Genomic DNA, 19,050 nt, shown 5'->3' on the forward strand with positions numbered 1-19,050 from the left:
ATTAACCATGCATCCATTCACTCATCCTCCCACTTGTTCAGTAAACAAAAACTACTATTGCCAAGCACTATTCTTGGTGCTGGGAATATAAAATTAAATAGGTATGTCCTTTGCCTTTAAGGAGTTCATGGTTGGGGAAAGAAAACAGAGAAAAGATAATTACAATATGTTGTTGGAAATGCTACAAGGGAAGTATGACTAGAGTGGTTAAGAGACCCAGAAAGTCCCTTTAAATAGTGAGCTTCCTTATTACAGATAAACAAGAATATACTAAACATAGTTTGTGCTTGGACACACCTGCTTGGGGAACCTATTGTTCAGTGAGATATAGCAGTAACTAAATCACACTGCCTTCTCCCTACAGATACAGACTCAACACACGAAGTTAAGAAGGGGCACAAAACCTAGGTGTTGGAACTGCTGTGGGTTAACTCTCAGAGAGGTTTGAAGAGGAGTAAAATCTGCTTATTGGGTATAATAAAAATAACAGTTTTAATATTTATGGAGTGTTTTCTAGAACAAAATCATGTAGCTATTATTATTATTATGGGCCAGGTACTGTTGGAAGTGCTTTTCCTTAACTCATTGATTTTATCCTCACAACGAACCCCATGAGGCAGGGGCCACCCTTATGCCCATTTTTACAGGTGAGAAAGCTAGGGGGTCAGAGTGGTTAAGTACCTTGCCCAAGGATATGCAGCTAGTAATTCAAAAGCTGGGACTCCTCCCCTCTCGGTCTTGCTTCCTATCTCCTGCCCTAGATACTCCACTGCATGGCCAGTAATTTGAGAATGGCTGTTGTTTGGCACCCATTTTATCATGCTAGGACTTCTCTTGTTGCACAAAGGTAGGAAGGATGAAAGGTGGGAAATGACACAGAAGCTTTGCCAGATGTGCTGTTTTTGCACTCTCCACTTTATCCAGGGGCAGGTTAACACATAACCCAGGCATCTTTGGAGGCCATTCTAGTCATTCTCATCTTGGGAACTGTTCTCAGGTACTTTTTTAAGGATTGTGTCTGTATGTCTTGGGTGGATGGACAGAGAGAAAGAAATCACATGGAAAAATGTTTCCCACAGGGCCTAGCAGATAGAGCTTTTATAATAGGAATATAATAGATCCAGAGTGGATCATCTATCTATATCTAAGATCTGTCTGCCTGCCTATCTATGTAGACACTTTAGAGATGATGTAGCAGAATAAAGGAACTGTGTGACTTAGAGTCAGAAACCTCTGAAGACTGCCTTTGTCCTCATCTGTGCAACCTTCAGTAGGCACTTAGCCTCTCTGAGCAAACCCACCTATAGATAAGAAGAGTAATACCTATTTCATAGTGTTGTTGTAAACAGTAAATGAAGTAACATAGGAAGTATCTACTCCAGTACCTATTACAATCCAATCACTCACTGTTTAACTCTTACCCTTAGAGTAGAAAAGGATTCAGAGATAAAAACTTTGGGTAAGGAATTCTAAATAACCTGAAGCAGGAAACAACCTCTTTTACCTTATCCCCTCATTTATTTACTTAAAGGGAATAAATGCTCTACCAATCCTATTTGGCTCACATGAAAGATAATAATTCTCATGACAAAACATCAGAAAATCGAAAATTGCCATATACTTGTTGGATGCTATGATTATGAACACATAAAAACACTTTCAAATTTCTCAGTACCCTAGTGTGTGCTGGGGGGGTGGTGGTGGATCCCTCTTGTTATTCTTGGATTTTCAGTGAAATCATTATGAGAGTAATGATTACAAAGGAATGAGATTAATTTAGTACTCATGTAACGCTAGTCATTTTTCTGGCCCAGGTTTCTAGCAATGAGGGAAAGTAGGGCTCTCACCTGTCTGGCAAACAAAGGAATCTATTCTGTTCTCATTCTGTATCAGATTATTCACAGAACGCCTGTGATTGTAAATGGGAGGTCTGGGACAAATCTCCCAGTGGGTCTGCAAGGAGCATAAACTTCAAGAAGCTGAATCCTTTAAACATAGGCAAACTTGGCTCCTTCTGATTACACCGAGGATATGCAAACGAGCCCACAGTGTCTTCTTGCCAAGTGAAATAATCAAGCAGAACAATACATGGCCATGTTGGAAATGACAGAAAACAAATTTCGACCGATTGTCAACCTGTAATAGCACATTTACTCCCCCCCACACACCTCTCTCCACATCAGGCCGGAAGAGAGTCAGTCTGGCTCAAAAAACTTTATATGAAAACATTCCACAGAACAACTAACCTTACTCATGGAAAATTAGAAAATTAACATTGGTCAACTTCTTTTAACAGCCTAGCATTTTTTTTTTTTTTCAGTTCTGAAGTCTTTATTAGGGCGATCCAACACAACAGAGGAAGCTGCAGCCTGAACAAAGTAAAACACATGTGAGCCTGAAGTCTGGTTTATAAGCCTAAACATACCCGGGTGGGACGCATGCTAAAAAATCCCCTGTGCTCTGGGTGCAGTGTGCGAAGTGCAAGGGTTTGAATGCTACACAGGGGCAGGAGAGGACAGGAGTGGCCTTTGCTGTGGGGGTCGCATAGCTTTTCACAAAAATAGTGACTTACAGTCTGACATAAAGGGTCGGAGGTGGGGGGGGGTGGGTGGGCAGAGGTCAGCGGCAGAGCCCAGCCCCCACTGTGGGCTCAGCTCTCACGAACAGCCTAGCATTTTTATTCATCACTTTAACCGGGTACTTGGTGTCATCTCAATTTTTTATTTTTATTTTTATTTTTTAAAGATTTTATTTATTTACTCATGAGAGACACACACACACACACAGAGAGAGAGAGGGAGAGAGAGAGAGAGAGAGGCAGAGATACAGGCAGACGGAGAAGCAGGCTCCATGCAGGGAGCCTGATGTGGGACTCGATCCCAGGACTCCAGGATCAGGCCCTGGGCTGAAGGCGGCGTTAAACTGCTGGGCCACTGGGGCTGCCTTCATCTCAATTTTACACGTAGACTAAGGCTAAGAAAGAACAAATAATTTGACAAAGCCGGAAAGTGATAGAGTCTGGGTTGGAATGCAAGCCTGTCTGCCTTCAATGCTTCTATGCTTTTAAAATTATATTACTAATAAAAATTAAAATATATGGAATTGTCCTTCATTATTCTCCTTAAGATTCCAAGGCTCCCTTTAATGAGGGCCAATATTTAGTAGAGATCACGCTATTAAACAGAATCATTTTAGAACAATGGACACTATTCTTACTGTTCACTTTAAAGGATATTGGACACCCTCAATGCATTACAAAGAAACTTGGCTGGAGGGCAGCCCCGGTGGCTCAGGGGTTCAGCGCTGCCTTCAGCCCAGGTCGTAATCCTGGAGACCCAGGATCGAGTCTCACGTTGGGCTCCCTGTCTGCTTCTCCCTCTGCCTGTGTCTCTGCTTCTCTCTCTCTCTCTCTCAATCTCTCTTTCTCTGTGTCTCTCATGAATAAATAAATAAAATCTTTTTTAAAAAAACTTGGCTGGAAATTAGAATGGTGAAGATTTTTAATACTTCAAAATAACCATTTAAAAGTTAAATGCACGTATTAGTTACATCAAATTAAATACTTGGGATTTTTGAAACCAACTATTTAGTCTGGATCACATGATTAATTTCCTTTTAAAAATCAACAATTTGGTATCACAGTTCACATCTAACATTCCTATTTTATTTTTACAAAGATATTCAATACTTTGATTAGTAATTAAATATAATGGAGAAAATACTCTTTTCTTATCCTGGGGCTTAAAACAAGGTAAACATGATTTCCTATTCAAGAGGTACTTTCATAAAGTGAAACATCATCTGGGATATTTGAGTTAAAACAAAAAAGTCCTTAGATCTTAAAAATGGCAAAGGTGGGGGAAGAAATCTTACAGAACCTTAGAATCCTCCCCAAAGAAACAAGTTAAATTATAATCTTTTCTGAAAAGAAATAAAAACTGTAGAAAACAAATAGGAATTGCTACCATCTATTATTTGAAAACTATAAAATAACAGTCTGTGGCAGATAGGAACTTGCACCAGCGATGTTTAAGCATATTCCTGGAAGCCAAAGGAGAAAATCTGTTAACTAGGCCTTCAGTTGGTATGCTGGGTCCACCATTAGGTCTCTCAATTTAATGATGGAAATACTAAGTAGATGATCTATTGCCTTATGTATTCTCAAATTAATTCTTTTTTTTTTTTTAAAGATTTCATTTATTTATTCATGAGAGACACACACACACAGAGAAAGAGAGAGAGAGAGAGAGAGGCAAAGACAGAGGAGAGGGAGAAGCAGGCTCCCTGTAGGGAGCCCGACACGGGACTCGATCCCAGGTCTCTAGGATCAACGCCCTGGGCCAAAGGCAGGCACCCAACCGCTGAGCCACCTAGGTGTCCCTATTCTCAAATTAATTCTTAAGAAGACTCTGATTGGACATATATAGTGATTAAAATGTTTCTCTTCAGTGATTAAAATGTTTTAGACTCATAAGTTAGGGACAGTAACTTATCGTGTGAGCACTTGAGAAAAATCTTAGTAACTAGAATCCAAACGAGGTCACTATAAGTTTCTATTAATTCTTAGGATCTCGGTTTTCTCTTCTATAAAAGGAGAGAGTTGGGCTAATCTTTGTTCTTTTACTGAAAAAAATTTAGTTATGGAAAAAAATTAACAAAACTTACCATCTTAACATTTTTAAGCGTACAGTTCAGTAGTGCTAAGCATATGCACACTGTTGTACAAAAGATCTCCAAAGCTTTTTCATCTTGCAGAACTAAAACTCTGTACTTATTGAATGATAACTCCCCATTTCCCTTTCCCTCTAGCCCCTGACAACACCTGGTCTATACTCTGTTTCTACGAATTTGACTATTTTAGAGACCTCATATAAGCAGAATCATACAATATATGTCTTTTTATGACTGGTTTATTTTATTTCACTCAGTAAAATGTCCTCAAGGTTTATCCATGTTGTTGCATGTGTCAGACTTCCTTCTTTTTTAAGGCTGAATAATATTCCATTGTATGTATATATCACATTTTCTTTCTGGATTCATCCATTGATGGGCTTGCTTCCACCTCTCAGCTATTGTGAATAATGCTGCAATGTACATGGGTGAACAAATATCTCTTTGAGATTCTGTTCTTCTTACATACTATTGGTCATTTATATATCTTCTTTGGAGAAATATCTAAGTCCTTCATCCACTTTTTAATTGGGCTAATCTTTACATGCCAAAATTCAAAAGGTTTTCTAAAATTAAATCTCTTTCATTTTGATAGCATTATTTTAGAGTGGTAGACCAAGCACACTTAAACTTTTAGCAAGACATTTTATCAAGTGACCCATGATATCCTTATGGACCAAAGATGGAGGGTTAGATATTAATATCATTAGATATATTTGTAATTTACCATGTGCCTATACCCTAACAGTGTTAATCAGCAAATCAACCTCAAATTGTAGAGAACTAAGCATGAGTGAACCTGCCTGTTTGACATTATCATCAACTACGTGATGATGCCATATTCATCTAACTTGAAAATGACCCAAATCTAGGAAAGAAAACTGACTAGACAAATAAAATTTTAGAGGTTTACTCAAAATAAGCTAAAATAATGACCCAAACCAACAGTTGAAATTTTACAAATAGACATAGCTTGCCATTAGGTTCTTGTTTAAAGAAGCTCATTAAGCACATCTACTAAATAACATTTTATGTAACAAAACCAAGAAAAAAAAAAAGAGGAAAATAGAAGACTGATAAGTTTTAATGAAGACTTGAAGGCTCAGCTAGACTCAGCAATAGTACGATGAAATACTCCAAAAAATTTTACATATGATACTGTAAGCAAAAACAAAACAAAACAAAACAAAACAAAAAAAACCCCTTTATTGACAATACAGAGTGATGATCAAAAATATCGTGGTCTTCTATCTTCACTGGTTTAAAAACACCAAAAAAGTGTTTTCTAAGGCAGCATTTTAAAAAAAAAAATTTTTTTTTTTTTATTTATTCATGATAGTCACACACAGAGAGAGAGAGAGGCAGAGGGAGCAGGCTCCATGCACCAGGAGCCCGACGTGAGATTCGATCCCGGGTCTCCAGGATCACACCCTGGGCCAAAGGCAGGCGCCAAACCGCTGCACCACCCAGGGATCCTAAGGCAGCATTTTTAAGAAAGGCTTTAAAAAAGCAAGAAACATTTAGAGGAGGAGGAAAATGGGTAAGGAAAGGTTGGAAGAGTTATATACTCTTCCGACCAAATTAAAAATCAAATGAAGGATGTGCTAAGTACCTTCAAATGTGGATGATAAATGTTACCAGAGGTTACAGACTAGATCTAGATCTAGGACATAGACTTGTTCCTTATTGATTTTTTTTAATTTGAATTCATGGCCAACATTTTTTAAAAATTAGGGAGCTTTCACATATAAATTTTGGTTTCAGACTTACAAATCCAGATTTTGAGCAGTGGGGGCCATCCCATAACTTCTTCAGGGTGGTGAGATGTCCCTGTCTCTGACAGTCTCTGGTGATGTTCAAACAGAGGCTGGATGATTCCTATGATTCCCCCTAAAGTTCTTTGATTTTATAAACTGAGTTGACATATCTTATTTAGGCACCTACTGTTCTTTTGACTTTCTTGTGAAGCAACTGATTTAAAGCTAGTGATGAATATTTTCCCTGTCTTCAGATCCAGTATCAGTCCTTTTCTACTCAGCATTATGCTGAGGCTGACTTCTATAGACAGTATCATTGGGCATCCTTGCCCTCTGGCTTCTGGTTAGGTTCAGCCAATGGGAGACGTTGGCGGGACAAAAAGAATTGCCAAAGGCAAGAAGAGTATGGCTGACATGTTTATTCCCTGCTCCCTCCTTGCTGAGTTGCAGAGGATTGGCTACCTCCTTTGCAGAGGATTGGCCACAGCCTTTGGACATCTCTTTTTATCCTCAGTTGGGCTCCATAGGGTAAGGTAACTAATCATTCCTTTGGCTCTTCAAGCCTAGGATGGTAATGCCTCCCACTTCTGTTGGCCCTGGGTTCGACACCTTATTGGTTTTCCTTAATTCTGCCAAAGTCTTCATAAACAGTCTCTTTATAAAACTCTCCATAGTATGTTTGCTTGTGCCTTTTGTTTCCTACCAGAACCGTGGCTGATACAACAAATGGCAGAGATCATTGTGGTGGTATATCAGAATTCTGTCACCAAAGGGTTAAAGCGACAAGCAGCCCTTCCATTGGCATGGTGGTAGGCCAAAAGAGTTAAGAGCTTCCGAAAACTTATTGCTAGAGCAGCTGACACACTGGATAAATGACTCAATATATTTTGAGAACAATAAAAAAAAAAAAAAAAACCTCTGAGAAAAAATTATTTTATGGTTAAAAATGTTTATGGAACATGACTTAGTTATAAGTTTTGGGTAACTATTGTTCTTTACTTTGTCGAAAATGTATAGAGACTGGAGAATAAAGTACATCTTGAAAATCTCTGTAGCATAAAAATAACTCTTCCGGAAGACTTCAAACCATACAAAGCAGTGCTCTATTCCTCCCTCCATTTCCCCCTCCCCACCATCCAATTCACTGTAATGTTCAATTTTGGTTTGAAGAAATGGCTGAAAGACAAATTGCCTTACAACAGGTCTTCTATGAAATATGGGAGAAGGCTGCTGACAGAGTGAGTTAAAAACTGCAGTGTTCGCAATCTGGAAAACATCTGCCTTGCCCCGAACTGTAAACCACCACGTTGTAGAAAATGGTTTGTGACAAAGCAGAACCCAGAGCGGGGGTTTATAAGGTTATGGGACAAGTCAGGGCTCTTCAGGCACAGAACTGGGCACAGTGCCCTTTGGCAGACTGTTGCAAGCCAAGGACTTAAAAGGAAATAGAAAAGTAATAGGCCAGGTATGAAAACTGCAAGTGGAGCCAAATGGCCCACGACTTTTCTTATCAGTGGGTGCTCTTCGGTGAAGCTGGCTGAGGAGTCAAAACCATCCCCCGCTTGGAAGTTCTAGCTGTTTGGTAGAGGGAGAGACTTTTAGTGAGACCTCTCGGACATGCTAGCCTGGCTGGCGGAAGGAACGTGGCCTCTGGACTTCATCTAGAGTAAGATAAAGGGCCAAGGTATGAATATGAAAGCCCTAATATAATCAAAATTCAGCTTCCCCATACAATTCAAGAGAGGAACAAATGAGGGAGAAAGAAAGAACCGAAGTCACGTGGTAAAATAAAGCCAAAGTAAAATGGCCAGATCATGAAAAAGCTGCTCCCAGAGAAACAAGCATTTTCCATAGTTCTGCCCCCAGGCTGTGTAGGAAAGCAATGATAGGGCTACAGTGGAACTGTGAAGCTGGGAGGTGTGCCTAGGTGCCAGTTGGAAAGAACATAGGCAAATGTTTCTTTTTCGACGTAGTTTCCACCCAACCCACAGTATTTGTGTTGGAAGGTGGCCACAGTGACTAGAGGTAAAGGTGTAGTGAACGAAGGTTTGCAGACAGGCTCTCAGGGAAGATGGCCAACTCTGAGGATGGGGGACCTGCTGCTGGGAAGGGAGGAGAGAGCTGGATTTAACGGGAAACCAGCAAATGCTGCGAGCCCTGCATGGAGCTGCTGGGGGAGCTAGTCCTCTTCAGGGCTGAGGCTGAGTGGAGCACCTAGGGTCCCTCTGAGTAGATGACTTTGTGGCTGTGGGCTCCATTCCTGTGTGTGTGGAGCTGCAAATCAGAAAATAAATGAACAGCATCCCAAACACCTAGAGAGTTCAGAATGATCAAAGGAATGTTCATTCCTCTGAATACTCTCAAATTTGTCCTTTAGGTAGTTGTGTCACAGTGGACAGAAGACTGACCTACAGTCCCACGGGCTGGGTTTGTATGTTGGCTCTAGTAAAAATGTTGCCTCTGCTTCTCCATCAGTAGAGTCGAGAGGAGACCTTTATCCTGTGGTTATTATGAGGATTCATTCATTCAACACATTTTAAGTCACAGGCCAGATGCTGGCATTACAGAACAGACAGCAGTCATTAAAATGCCAAGCGCATGACAGCGCACATAAATGTTGGGAACTATAAAACAGTGCTGAACATGATTCATATTTTTACCATCTGAGTCTTTTACTAGATTGTAAGCTACACGAGGGCATGCTGTGACCTCCCCATTCACAAAATCTGAAGCATAATAGAAGCTCAACACACATTGTGTTTCAGTGAATGATTAAGTAAATAACTGACCATTCTAATTGTTAGATGCCTGGGATAGATAGGAAGGAAAAGACAGGGAGGATGAGAGGTCGGATCTTGCCCAAAGTATCTTTGGTCCTTTCACTTCCTCCAAGCACTACCTGGGTGCATGCACGGAGTCTTAGCAGAGCCAATTCCCAGAATTCATAGAAGACATATTTGGTTGTGTTTAATTTTATCTTCTGTCTTAGAGTGAAAGTTTGCAGATAAAATGGTCTGTGGCAGACCATTCTCAAATGCCTTTATTTTAGAAAGTACAACAAATGCTCACATTCTGCATTTAATTAGGCCTATACTTCTTTTAGCCTTACTTGGTTGAAATGAAAACAAAAGTTATCAGTAGGAAAATGAGAAACCACATGGAGATTTTGAAATCTCCTTAACTTTGACTTAACTAAAGAATGCAGGAACATTCCCATGAGACTCCATCTCATTTGGGAGGAAGAAGGAAAAGGACTCACTTCAAATCTGCCCCACTAGCTTTTAGCTCGCTGTAAAATGAAACATTATTCTCAATATCTATCTATCTATCATCTATCTATCTATCTATCTATCATCTATCATCTATCAATCTATCTCAACAGATACACATACCAGCTATAGGTTTGAGTCTTTAGTTCATTGCTTATTAACCATTTGGTCTTGGATAAATTACTTACCCTCTCTAAGTCTCAGTTTTCTCTTCTTGTATAGAATAAAACCCAACTCATAGGGCTATAGGACTGCTATAAATGAGATAATGCACAAAAACTCTTAGCATGGTCTTTGGCTCATTGTAAGCACTCAATAAACGGCAACTGCTGTTTAATGTTATTGTTGTTCTATATTTTAAATTGTGTAATTCCTATCCAGTCTCAAGGTTCCTCCATCCTGGGACTATCGACATTTTGGGCTGGATAATTCTTTGTGTGGGTCATTCTGTGCATTGTAGGGTGTTTAGCAGTGTCTCTGACCTCTACCTAATAGATGCCAGTAGCATCTCACAACCTTCCTCTTCCACCATGAGTGAGGACCGAAGTACTTGAGACATTGCCAAATGTTCCCTGGAAGACAAAACTTCTGCCATTTGGGAAGCACTAGTATAGAACAAAGAGCAGTGAGTGGTCCTAGAGGTAGGAGATCTAGATTCTGTAGTTGATTTATGATCTTGGGTAAGTCCTACCACTTCCCTGGACCTTGGTTTTCTCATATGATAAAAGAAGGCAGGAATTTCAACTTTCTCTTTCTTAATTTTTCTATAAATGAAAAGAGAAAGAAAATCAAATGCTCTTAAGAAGTGTTATAAAGTAGGATGCTATTATGATTAGATTGCTAGAGGTGGTCTACCCAGGGGCAATTCTGAGAAGCCCTGCCCAGGAACAACAGATGATGCTAACCTGCTTTCTTTTTTAATTCTTACATTGAAGAGCCACTGGCCTCTCAGCAGCTGCTTCTTGATCAATGTCAAGGATTCCCTATGTCCTTAATGTATATACTTGTGGCTTGGCTTGAAGAATTCAAGAGCAACTGTTTTCTTTCAAACTGAAATGAAAATGTTCTTTTTAATAAAAATGATTATTGTAAGTGGTGAGAACTACCTTGTCATCTCTAGATTTAACATTCATCTAAATTTATCTCTTATATGACTAGAACTTAACCAGTCATCAGAAGGTTAACTGTGTCTTCTGCCACCTAATATGCAGAAAGAAATATTCTCAGGGTTTCTAACATCATTGTATTTACTGATACTATGAGAACATACAGTAATACTAGGATGGATTTCCTCACAGCAAGGGAACACTTTTTGATGTCACATCATATTACGGGAATCTGTATACTGGGATCCAGAGGTGGAGCCTATTGTCATTCTTTTATTTATTTCTGAAAAAAAAAAAATCTTTAAATGGGAGCTAGGGAGTGTCTGGGAAGAGAGGATGAGCTTTGAGTTTGGTCAGAGCTTTATGTAGATAGATGAGGTTCAAGGTCCAATCTCATCATTGGTGTGATTTATACCAGTTCTTTAACCCTCCTGAACCTCAGTGGACTACGTTAATAACACTATTAACCCCATAGCATGGATATGAGTTTTAAATGTACATGAATATGTAAAGCATGGAGCATTGTGCAGGCACATGGTAAGTAAGTGTTTTGTAGGGGATCTTTCTCTCTCTATCCAGTCTGAAAAACTGTTTGAGGATTCCTTTCATTCCTCAGAGTGTGTATTTGGTCTGATTGCTTCAGGAAGGTCACTGAAATGAAAACCATATTTCTCAGGTATAATTTAGAGTCTTGACTAAACTAAACTAATTGTAGTAAAGCTTGAATCAGCTTATTAACAAACCTTCTAGTTTATGACCAAATTATCTTCCTACTTCTGCTGGGTATTAGTTGGAAATTGAGCATCAGAAGTCACCCAAAGGACAATAGCACTTACCCAGAGAGGAACGAACAATGTGTTTCTTCCCTAAAATAATTCATCTGGTGTTCTTAAGGACACACATCAGTATTCTGAGATAGCACAGTACAGTACCAAGAAGATGTAGTTGGGTGTAACATCAGTAACATAGGGTTAATAATACTCATCACAGTGTAAGGGCAAAGCCTATGAAAACCCCAAGCACCATACTTGACACATTACTCATGCTCAGCGAGTGATGCTTTTTCTCCTTTTTCTCCTTACCTGGTTTAGGAGAAAGGGTAGACAACTAAGGGGATGATTATAAATCTACATTTTATTTTTATTCATTTCCTATTAGCATCGAATATAGCATGTGGGAAAAGTCATGAATTATTAAGGGCAAACCATTTTAAAAATACCGGATAATTTGCTTTGAAGTTTCCGATGGTGGCTCTGGAAAAGTTTTACTTTGTAATTTGTTCTTTATGCTGCACATGAAGGCATTTTAAAGCCCAGCAACACAAAAAGGGTCTGGTCACCTCTTTCTCAAACCTGGCATGCTTCACCACCCACAAAATCATTTTGCAAGAGAAGACAATATAGTAACAGGTAACACATAAGAACAAAATTATTGAATAATAGTTTCCCAAATTTTCATCACTGAGATTTCTTTTTAACATTTTTATTACTTCTTCTTATGGACCTCTTTAGTATGTTTCAGCTTTCTCTTCTCTGTTCCATAACATTCGTGCTAACTTCTATTGCATCATCCACATTACATTGTGACTGTAATGTGAATCACATTTTATTTCTCTTTCAAACCTCCTGCTCCACGGTGGACTCTCAAACAACATTTGCTAAACTGGGAGCAAACATTCCTCTTTCTATGTTGACTATATATGAATTATAGCAGATTTTTCTTTATATATTGACTACATAATAATTATATAACAGATAATATTTGTTAAGCATTTACTATCTTCCAGACATCACAGGGTTTTTTTAGTAACCCATTCATTCTCCCAGTAACCACTAGGTGGATGTTATTATTATGTCCAATTTACTGCTGTGGCTTTTCCTGCAGAGACACCAGACTCTCTCTATGTCGAGAGAACCAAGTTGACATCGTCTATGAGAACTAGGACCAGAAAGATGGGTCCGTTCCAAAACAGTCCCAAACCAGGTTTCACCTTTATTTTCATTCTGGTTCTCCTACTTTCCACATATTTTTCTAGGAAATGGAACAAACTGATTCAGGAATTTCATTTGCTTTCCACACTTCTGTGGCATAAAAGGATGACAGAGAAGACACAGTTTGTCTACATGTTGCCCTGGATGAGTGCGTAATAGCTATAGATTCATCCTACCTCATGGTGTTCTCAAGGACAAAGGGAAAACAGTTCTCTTTCTGTTTCTAGTACAACTGTTTTGCTAACACTTGGACATGGAGCGTTGTGGGTAATGTCTTTTTCTACATGACTGATTGTGATGAGCCTGTTCCCTTGTGTCTGTTATACCCACTGACAACAATGGTTACGGGGATAAGGCAGTTTGCCTCCTGAGAGTGTGTGTCGGTACCCTAAAAGACGTCTTATGTAGAAATGGCAAGGTTTAACTGTCTTAGAAACACAGTTTGAGATCTAACAAACACTATTGCTCTCCTTTGCCCCCTTACTGACTCTCCTCAGGGCCGGGAGATGGAGAGGGGATCCTTTAAAGGTAAGTGGACACATTAAAGGCATTTACCACATGCTGGGATGTCACACAGGTCAGACTTAAAATTTTCATCCAAGGTGAAGCACCAGGGAGCCTCCTTCTGATTCCCTGGGTTGCGGCAGTAGGAGTGGCCTCCATTCAGCTCTGGGAAGCGGAGGGCGGTAAAGGTGTGCGTGTGGGGGTACTGGGAATTCCACGGCTGGCACTGGCGTCCTGATTTGGTCACACTGACGGTCCCCCGGTAGTCCACCCCTGTGCTGTTATAGCACTTGTGATCTGGAAAACAGAAGAGAAAGGCTTAAACTGTGAGAAGGAAACAGGAGATGCTGGGGCTTCTAGCCAGCAGTTTCTGGAGGGAGGATTCACAATTAACCTCATGGCTCAGGCTTCCCTGTTGGTTAGGGGCCACGTGAGCAGTCTCCCTGCTTGCTAGGCTGGGACACAGGTCCTGCCTCACAGTTACATTCCTGGGAAGATTTAAAGCTTATGCGGCAGGAATAAAACCAGTCCCCCACAAACATTTTTAATATTGAACACACACACACACACACACAAAATCAGAACTGGGTTTGGGACTTGGGGGCACAGGAGTAATTTTCCAGTGAATGGCTCAGGAAAGGTTCAAGCTACATTCTTCTTTCCATGCCTGCTTGATGTCTTTAGACGTGAATCGTGTGATAAAGAATCTAGTTCCGTTAAAAAAAAAAAAAAGAATCTAGTTCCTAGAAAATGTTCATTAGGAGCAGTGTGTTATGAGTTTCTAACAGGAGTTAGGGCCACTCTGTGCTGAGGCACTGCATATTCTTGAGAAGCAAGTCCTTTTCCCAGGAGACCACAGGGCTGTCACTTGAAAGCAATGCAAAAATCCACTGAGTTGAAATAAGTCAAAAGATGGAGGGCTAGAGACAAAATAACAGTAATAATAGTAATAATGAAGATATTGCCATCATTGTGTGCTAAGCAGAGTTCTAAGCATTTTAGATGCAATAATTTAACTAATAGCATAATATTAAATTCCAAAAGGAAACCAAAAAATTACCAGTGAGTTTAATTCTAGGTGAATGGGAAATCACAGAGGAATAGAGGTGAGAGGGCAGTGGATAGAGGCAAGCCCCATGTATATATATTTTAAATTGCAGTACAATGCACACATCATAAAATTTACCATTAGTGTATTTTGGACATTCAAAATACTGCGCAACCTTCAGCACTCTCTCATTCCAGAACACTTGCATCATTCCCAAGAAAACACAATACTCATTCAGCAGTCAATGTCCAGGCTCCCCAACCCCGTCCCTGGAAACCACTAATCTGCTTTCTGTCCCTATGGATTTGTCTATCCTGGATATTTCAGAGAAACAGAATCACCCAGTGGTGTCTGGCTTCTTTCACCGTCATACTGCTTTCAAGTTTCAGCCCATGTTGTAGCATGTAACAGGATTTTTTTCCTTTTTCTGGATGAATACTATTTCACTATATAGATCTACCACAATTTATCAACTCATCCACTGATGGACACTTGGGTTGCTTTTCTCTTTTATAGGTATTGTGAATACCTATTCTGAACACTTGCATAAAAGTTTTTCTTTGAGCACCTTTCCTAAATCCGTCTGAATGTACAGCAGGAGTGGCATTACTGGGTCCTATGGTAATTCTGTTTTAAGTCACTGAGGAACCAGTAACCATATTTAAAAATTACCATCTTCATGAAGCTTCTTGAAGACAGTGACATTAGATAATCCACCACTGCTTGCTAAGCCCACACACAGTCTTTAGCCCACTGGAAGGTAATCTGCCTACCAGTAAGAATCATTACTACAGATCGAGGTCCAGTTTGCACTGTGCCATGGGGCTGCTGGCCTCCAGACAGCACAGAAAGTCAGGAGTTACCACCTACTTTTATTTATAGGATCTGCCATGGGAATTCCAATCCGGATGCAGTTTGCAGCTTCGGGGCTCTCGGGCTGGGGGAGATCTTCACAGTTTGGCAGTTTCAGCCTCATCAGGATCATGGGATTCGATCTGGCAAAAATGTACTCCGTTTGACACAGGACGTTTTCCAGGATCTCACATTCATCGCGACATAAGTCCCGGGGCTTTGGGATGGATGAGGTTTCATCGCAGTAGGGGAAGGCGTAGTGGCACAGGGAAGGAATGGCAAACTGAGAGCACTTGTCAGATAAGTGGCTGGAGGTGCCGATCATGGTGAAGGCAGCTGGAAAACAAACACAGTTATTAGCTCCCAGGGGCCAGGGTTTATCTCCTTCAGTTATCTAGTCAACAGATATCAGATATAAACACACATGAGAAGGAATCCGCTGTACTCAACCAGACAAGGCCAAGAAGAGATTTGGTTCAGATGTCCCAGCGGCTTTACTTTCACTGGCTTGAAAAAAATCATTTTGACTACAAAGTTAAAAAAACAGGATTAAGTTACATATGTCCCGTTTCCCAATAAAAAAAGAATTAATTAGGTTAAAGCGCAATATATTTTTCATTTTTACTACAAAGCAACAGAACTTTGTTTTGCATCCGGTACTTTTTATTAGTTTTATGAAGCTTCTAAAACATTTGACAGCTGCAGGGCTGAACCTGTTGTCTGTGGTGGCGGAGCCTGATCACAGGATTTAGTTCTGTGTCTTGCCTCTGAGGTAGATGACTGGGAAACTTGTTTAATTTCTTTGTGCCTTCGATACTTCCTATTGCATCTTCTGAAAATGAGGCAATTCTCTTGGAAGTTCTTAAAAAGCACAACTCCGTTGTTCTGTGTGAGTGTGTGTGTTAGTGGTCACTTAGCCTAACTTCTTAATGAGTACGTGTACAAAAAGAGTATACCTGCCTCCCTTTGCATTGACGAGGAGCTTGTACCTCACAAGACAATCTAGGGGTGGTTGGTACACTGTTTCCCAATGTATGTTCCTCCCAACATTCATTCTGTAGAACATTCATAGTGTTTGAGAAACTAGGGTTCCAGGGCTGAACAGGTTTGGGAAATGTCGAGTTAAAGAAAAATAAATGGCTTTTTTTTAAACTATAATATTTTCCAGTAAGCAGAGTTCCATCAAAAATGTCTAAGAGAGCATTATTATAAATGGGTGATGAAATATTTACACTGGAACTCCCACTTATTTTTGCAAATACGTAGTAAAAAGTACGTTAAAATGTCCTTATATTAGGATGAAATGTGTCTTCAACAGCCCCTCCCCAACAATCCTTTTTCTGTCCTCTGGCCTTTCAGAATCCTTCCTCCTCAGAGTTCTCTAGCTTGTGGCAACCACAGCTTTTCGTAGTTGCTTCTCCAGGTTAAATAGCTCCCCTGGCCTCCCCTTAGTTCCTTCGTATTCCTCATGGAACATAATTTCTAGACTCTTTGCTGTTCTGTGTGCCTGTCTCAAGTTTGTTCTTGCCTCATAAACCCGAAGGTCACCAGAAACTACAAGGTACTTCATCACATGTGAATTTCAGGTAAACATTTGGAGCATACTTACACTAAGAAGTTCTCCATCGTTTATCTGGAATTCGAATGTAACTGGGTGTCCTGTATTTTTATTTGCTAAAGCTGGCAACCTTATGAGAATCCTATAAAGGCAATTTTTTTTTTTACTTTTAAAGATTTCATTTATTTATTCATGAGATACACAGAGAGAGGGAGAGAGAGGCAGAGACAGAGGCAGAGGGAGAAGCAGGCTCCACGCAGGAAGCATAAAGGCAATTTTAATGGCTTGCAAGGCTTCATGGCACCCAGGCATAACTACACACTAACCAGCAGAACCAGGTGTGCAAAATCGTACAGGGTGGCCTACACTACTTCACTCCTGTGTGCTAGAAAGCGCCTCACTGTGAGATTTCCATTGAAAAGATACTTCCGATTCAGACAAATGAAGAAAGCAGTCTAATGTACATTCCAGAGCACAGAGATCCTCTCTTCGGCTGCTTTGTGGTTCTGCTCCTAACCCCTCTGCCTAGCCTGATCCTCTGGCAAGAGAAGAGCTCAAGAAAGCGTTTGGTGAGGAAGAGTTACACAAGGTATCCATACAATTTCCTTGGTGTTACCTACCAGTGATCTGATTTTCTATTTCCCCTTGCATGTGCAAGGACTCCATATAAACGGTGCGGTTGCCAATAAATCTTGCACATGCGATTCCTCTGTATGGCTGACAGAACCCATCTTCTTCATACTCATCTCTAAAAACAGAGCACAGATATTAATTAGCTGGTGCAGCGCATTCACACCCAGTTAGCTCTGACTGTGTGATGCCCAAAACGGTCGCTAGGGGGAGAAGCTGAGCACAGTATCCCAAAGGCTGCATTAAGGAGTCCGGCTTTTCCTCAGTTCCATCCATCACTTAAAACATCTGCTGGTCACGTTGGTCAAGCTTCCTTCACCCCCCGAAAATCATTCTGAAGCGCAAAATCATCCTTAAATATGGGAGAAAGCACTTTTATTTTCGCAGCTGGTGGTGGGCTGGAAGATGATGTAGTTATAAAAGTAAAGAGGAAATGAGTTGGGAATCTGGGCACATGTTCTACAGTATTTTTTTTTTTTAAAGCACAGATTATTTCTGCTTCATTTGCTACAAAGGCGTGGGCACATTATCCACAAGATCCACTCCAACTGATGTGTCAATTAGGAGGCTCCATGGGGTGAGAAGCTTGGTGCAGCTGGAAAGAAACCAGAGGGCAGTGCAGTTATGTGGCTCTACACTGCTGAAGATCCATTATCTCTACAGTGCACAGAGAGGTCCAGGCAACCCAGGGACTGCACAATTTCAAATGAGTCACTAAGTTCCAGGAACTCTAGAAAACATATCAATGAAAATCTTGCTTTCGTGATCCCCGAAAACTTTACAAATAATCTTAAAAAATTTTTGTTGCCTCGAAATTATGATAATAAAAAAGGAGGGGAAGTAGATTTCATTCTGAAGACAAGGGGATGCCAGATAGTGTGGTTAAGTGACAGTGTGGCAAATGGCTGGAGATCTAAGGCTGGAGATAGGACCCAAGGTGGCAGATTCAGCTTGAAAGGACAGAGGCTATAACATCCCACAAGGCCTATGATAAGCACAAGACACCAGAGCATAGAATATCCAGCTGGTTCTCAAAAGCCAACCACAGCCGAACAAAAGGCCACCTGCCACACTTTTAGGCTGACTTCACCCTGGATGGTCCTCCTCTGTTAATCTGGCTGGAATCAATACCTTGTCTGAATAAAAATATCACTTCTCCAGGGCACCTGGGTAGCTCAGTCGGTTGAGTGTCTGCCTCTGGCTCGGGTCATGATCCCAGGGTCCTGGGATGGAGCCCTGCATAAGGCTCACCCTGGAGCCTGCTTCTCCTCCCTTTGCCAATCCCCACCACTCATGCTTTCTCTCTTTCTATGCTCTCTCTCTCTCTCAAATACATAAATAAAATCTTTGGAAAGAATTATCACTTTTCCTCTTTGGAGCAAAAGTCAGGAGAAGGAAATTGTCTTCCTGGGTTTAACATTTGCATGTTCCTTAGGCAATCTCTCTGAGTCCTCTGAGCTATGGATTTCTTATCTATAAGATGAAGATAATCATTGGCCTTTCTATCCTATAAGTGAAAGTCATGAGAAGCTTATGAAATAATGTAAACGCTTTTTAAAAAGTGCTACACATGCAGGAGTCACATGTGCTTACTATTGAAGTATTTACAATTACCAAAGAAGACACTTATTTAAAGGACAATTATTTACTAAGCTCCTACTCTG

At 40.4% G+C, this 19,050-nt stretch overlaps 1 protein-coding gene across 1 annotated transcript in view; it reads right to left on the reverse strand.

Annotated features, from left to right (window-relative positions):
• Positions 1-19,050, reverse strand: part of ROR1 (receptor tyrosine kinase like orphan receptor 1) — a 400,859-nt gene that overhangs the window by 20,940 nt on the left and 360,869 nt on the right. The window contains exons 5-7 of the mRNA XM_072730721.1: positions 17,377-17,504; positions 15,217-15,534; positions 13,350-13,595 (exon numbers count right to left, since the gene is read on the reverse strand). Coding sequence (XP_072586822.1) covers positions 13,350-13,595; positions 15,217-15,534; positions 17,377-17,504 — 692 coding nt within the window. The remainder of the gene's footprint in view (positions 1-13,349; positions 13,596-15,216; positions 15,535-17,376; positions 17,505-19,050) is intronic.

This window comes from Vulpes vulpes, chromosome 12, assembly GCF_048418805.1.
Source record: "Vulpes vulpes isolate BD-2025 chromosome 12, VulVul3, whole genome shotgun sequence".
Lineage (NCBI taxonomy): Eukaryota > Metazoa > Chordata > Mammalia > Carnivora > Canidae > Vulpes > Vulpes vulpes.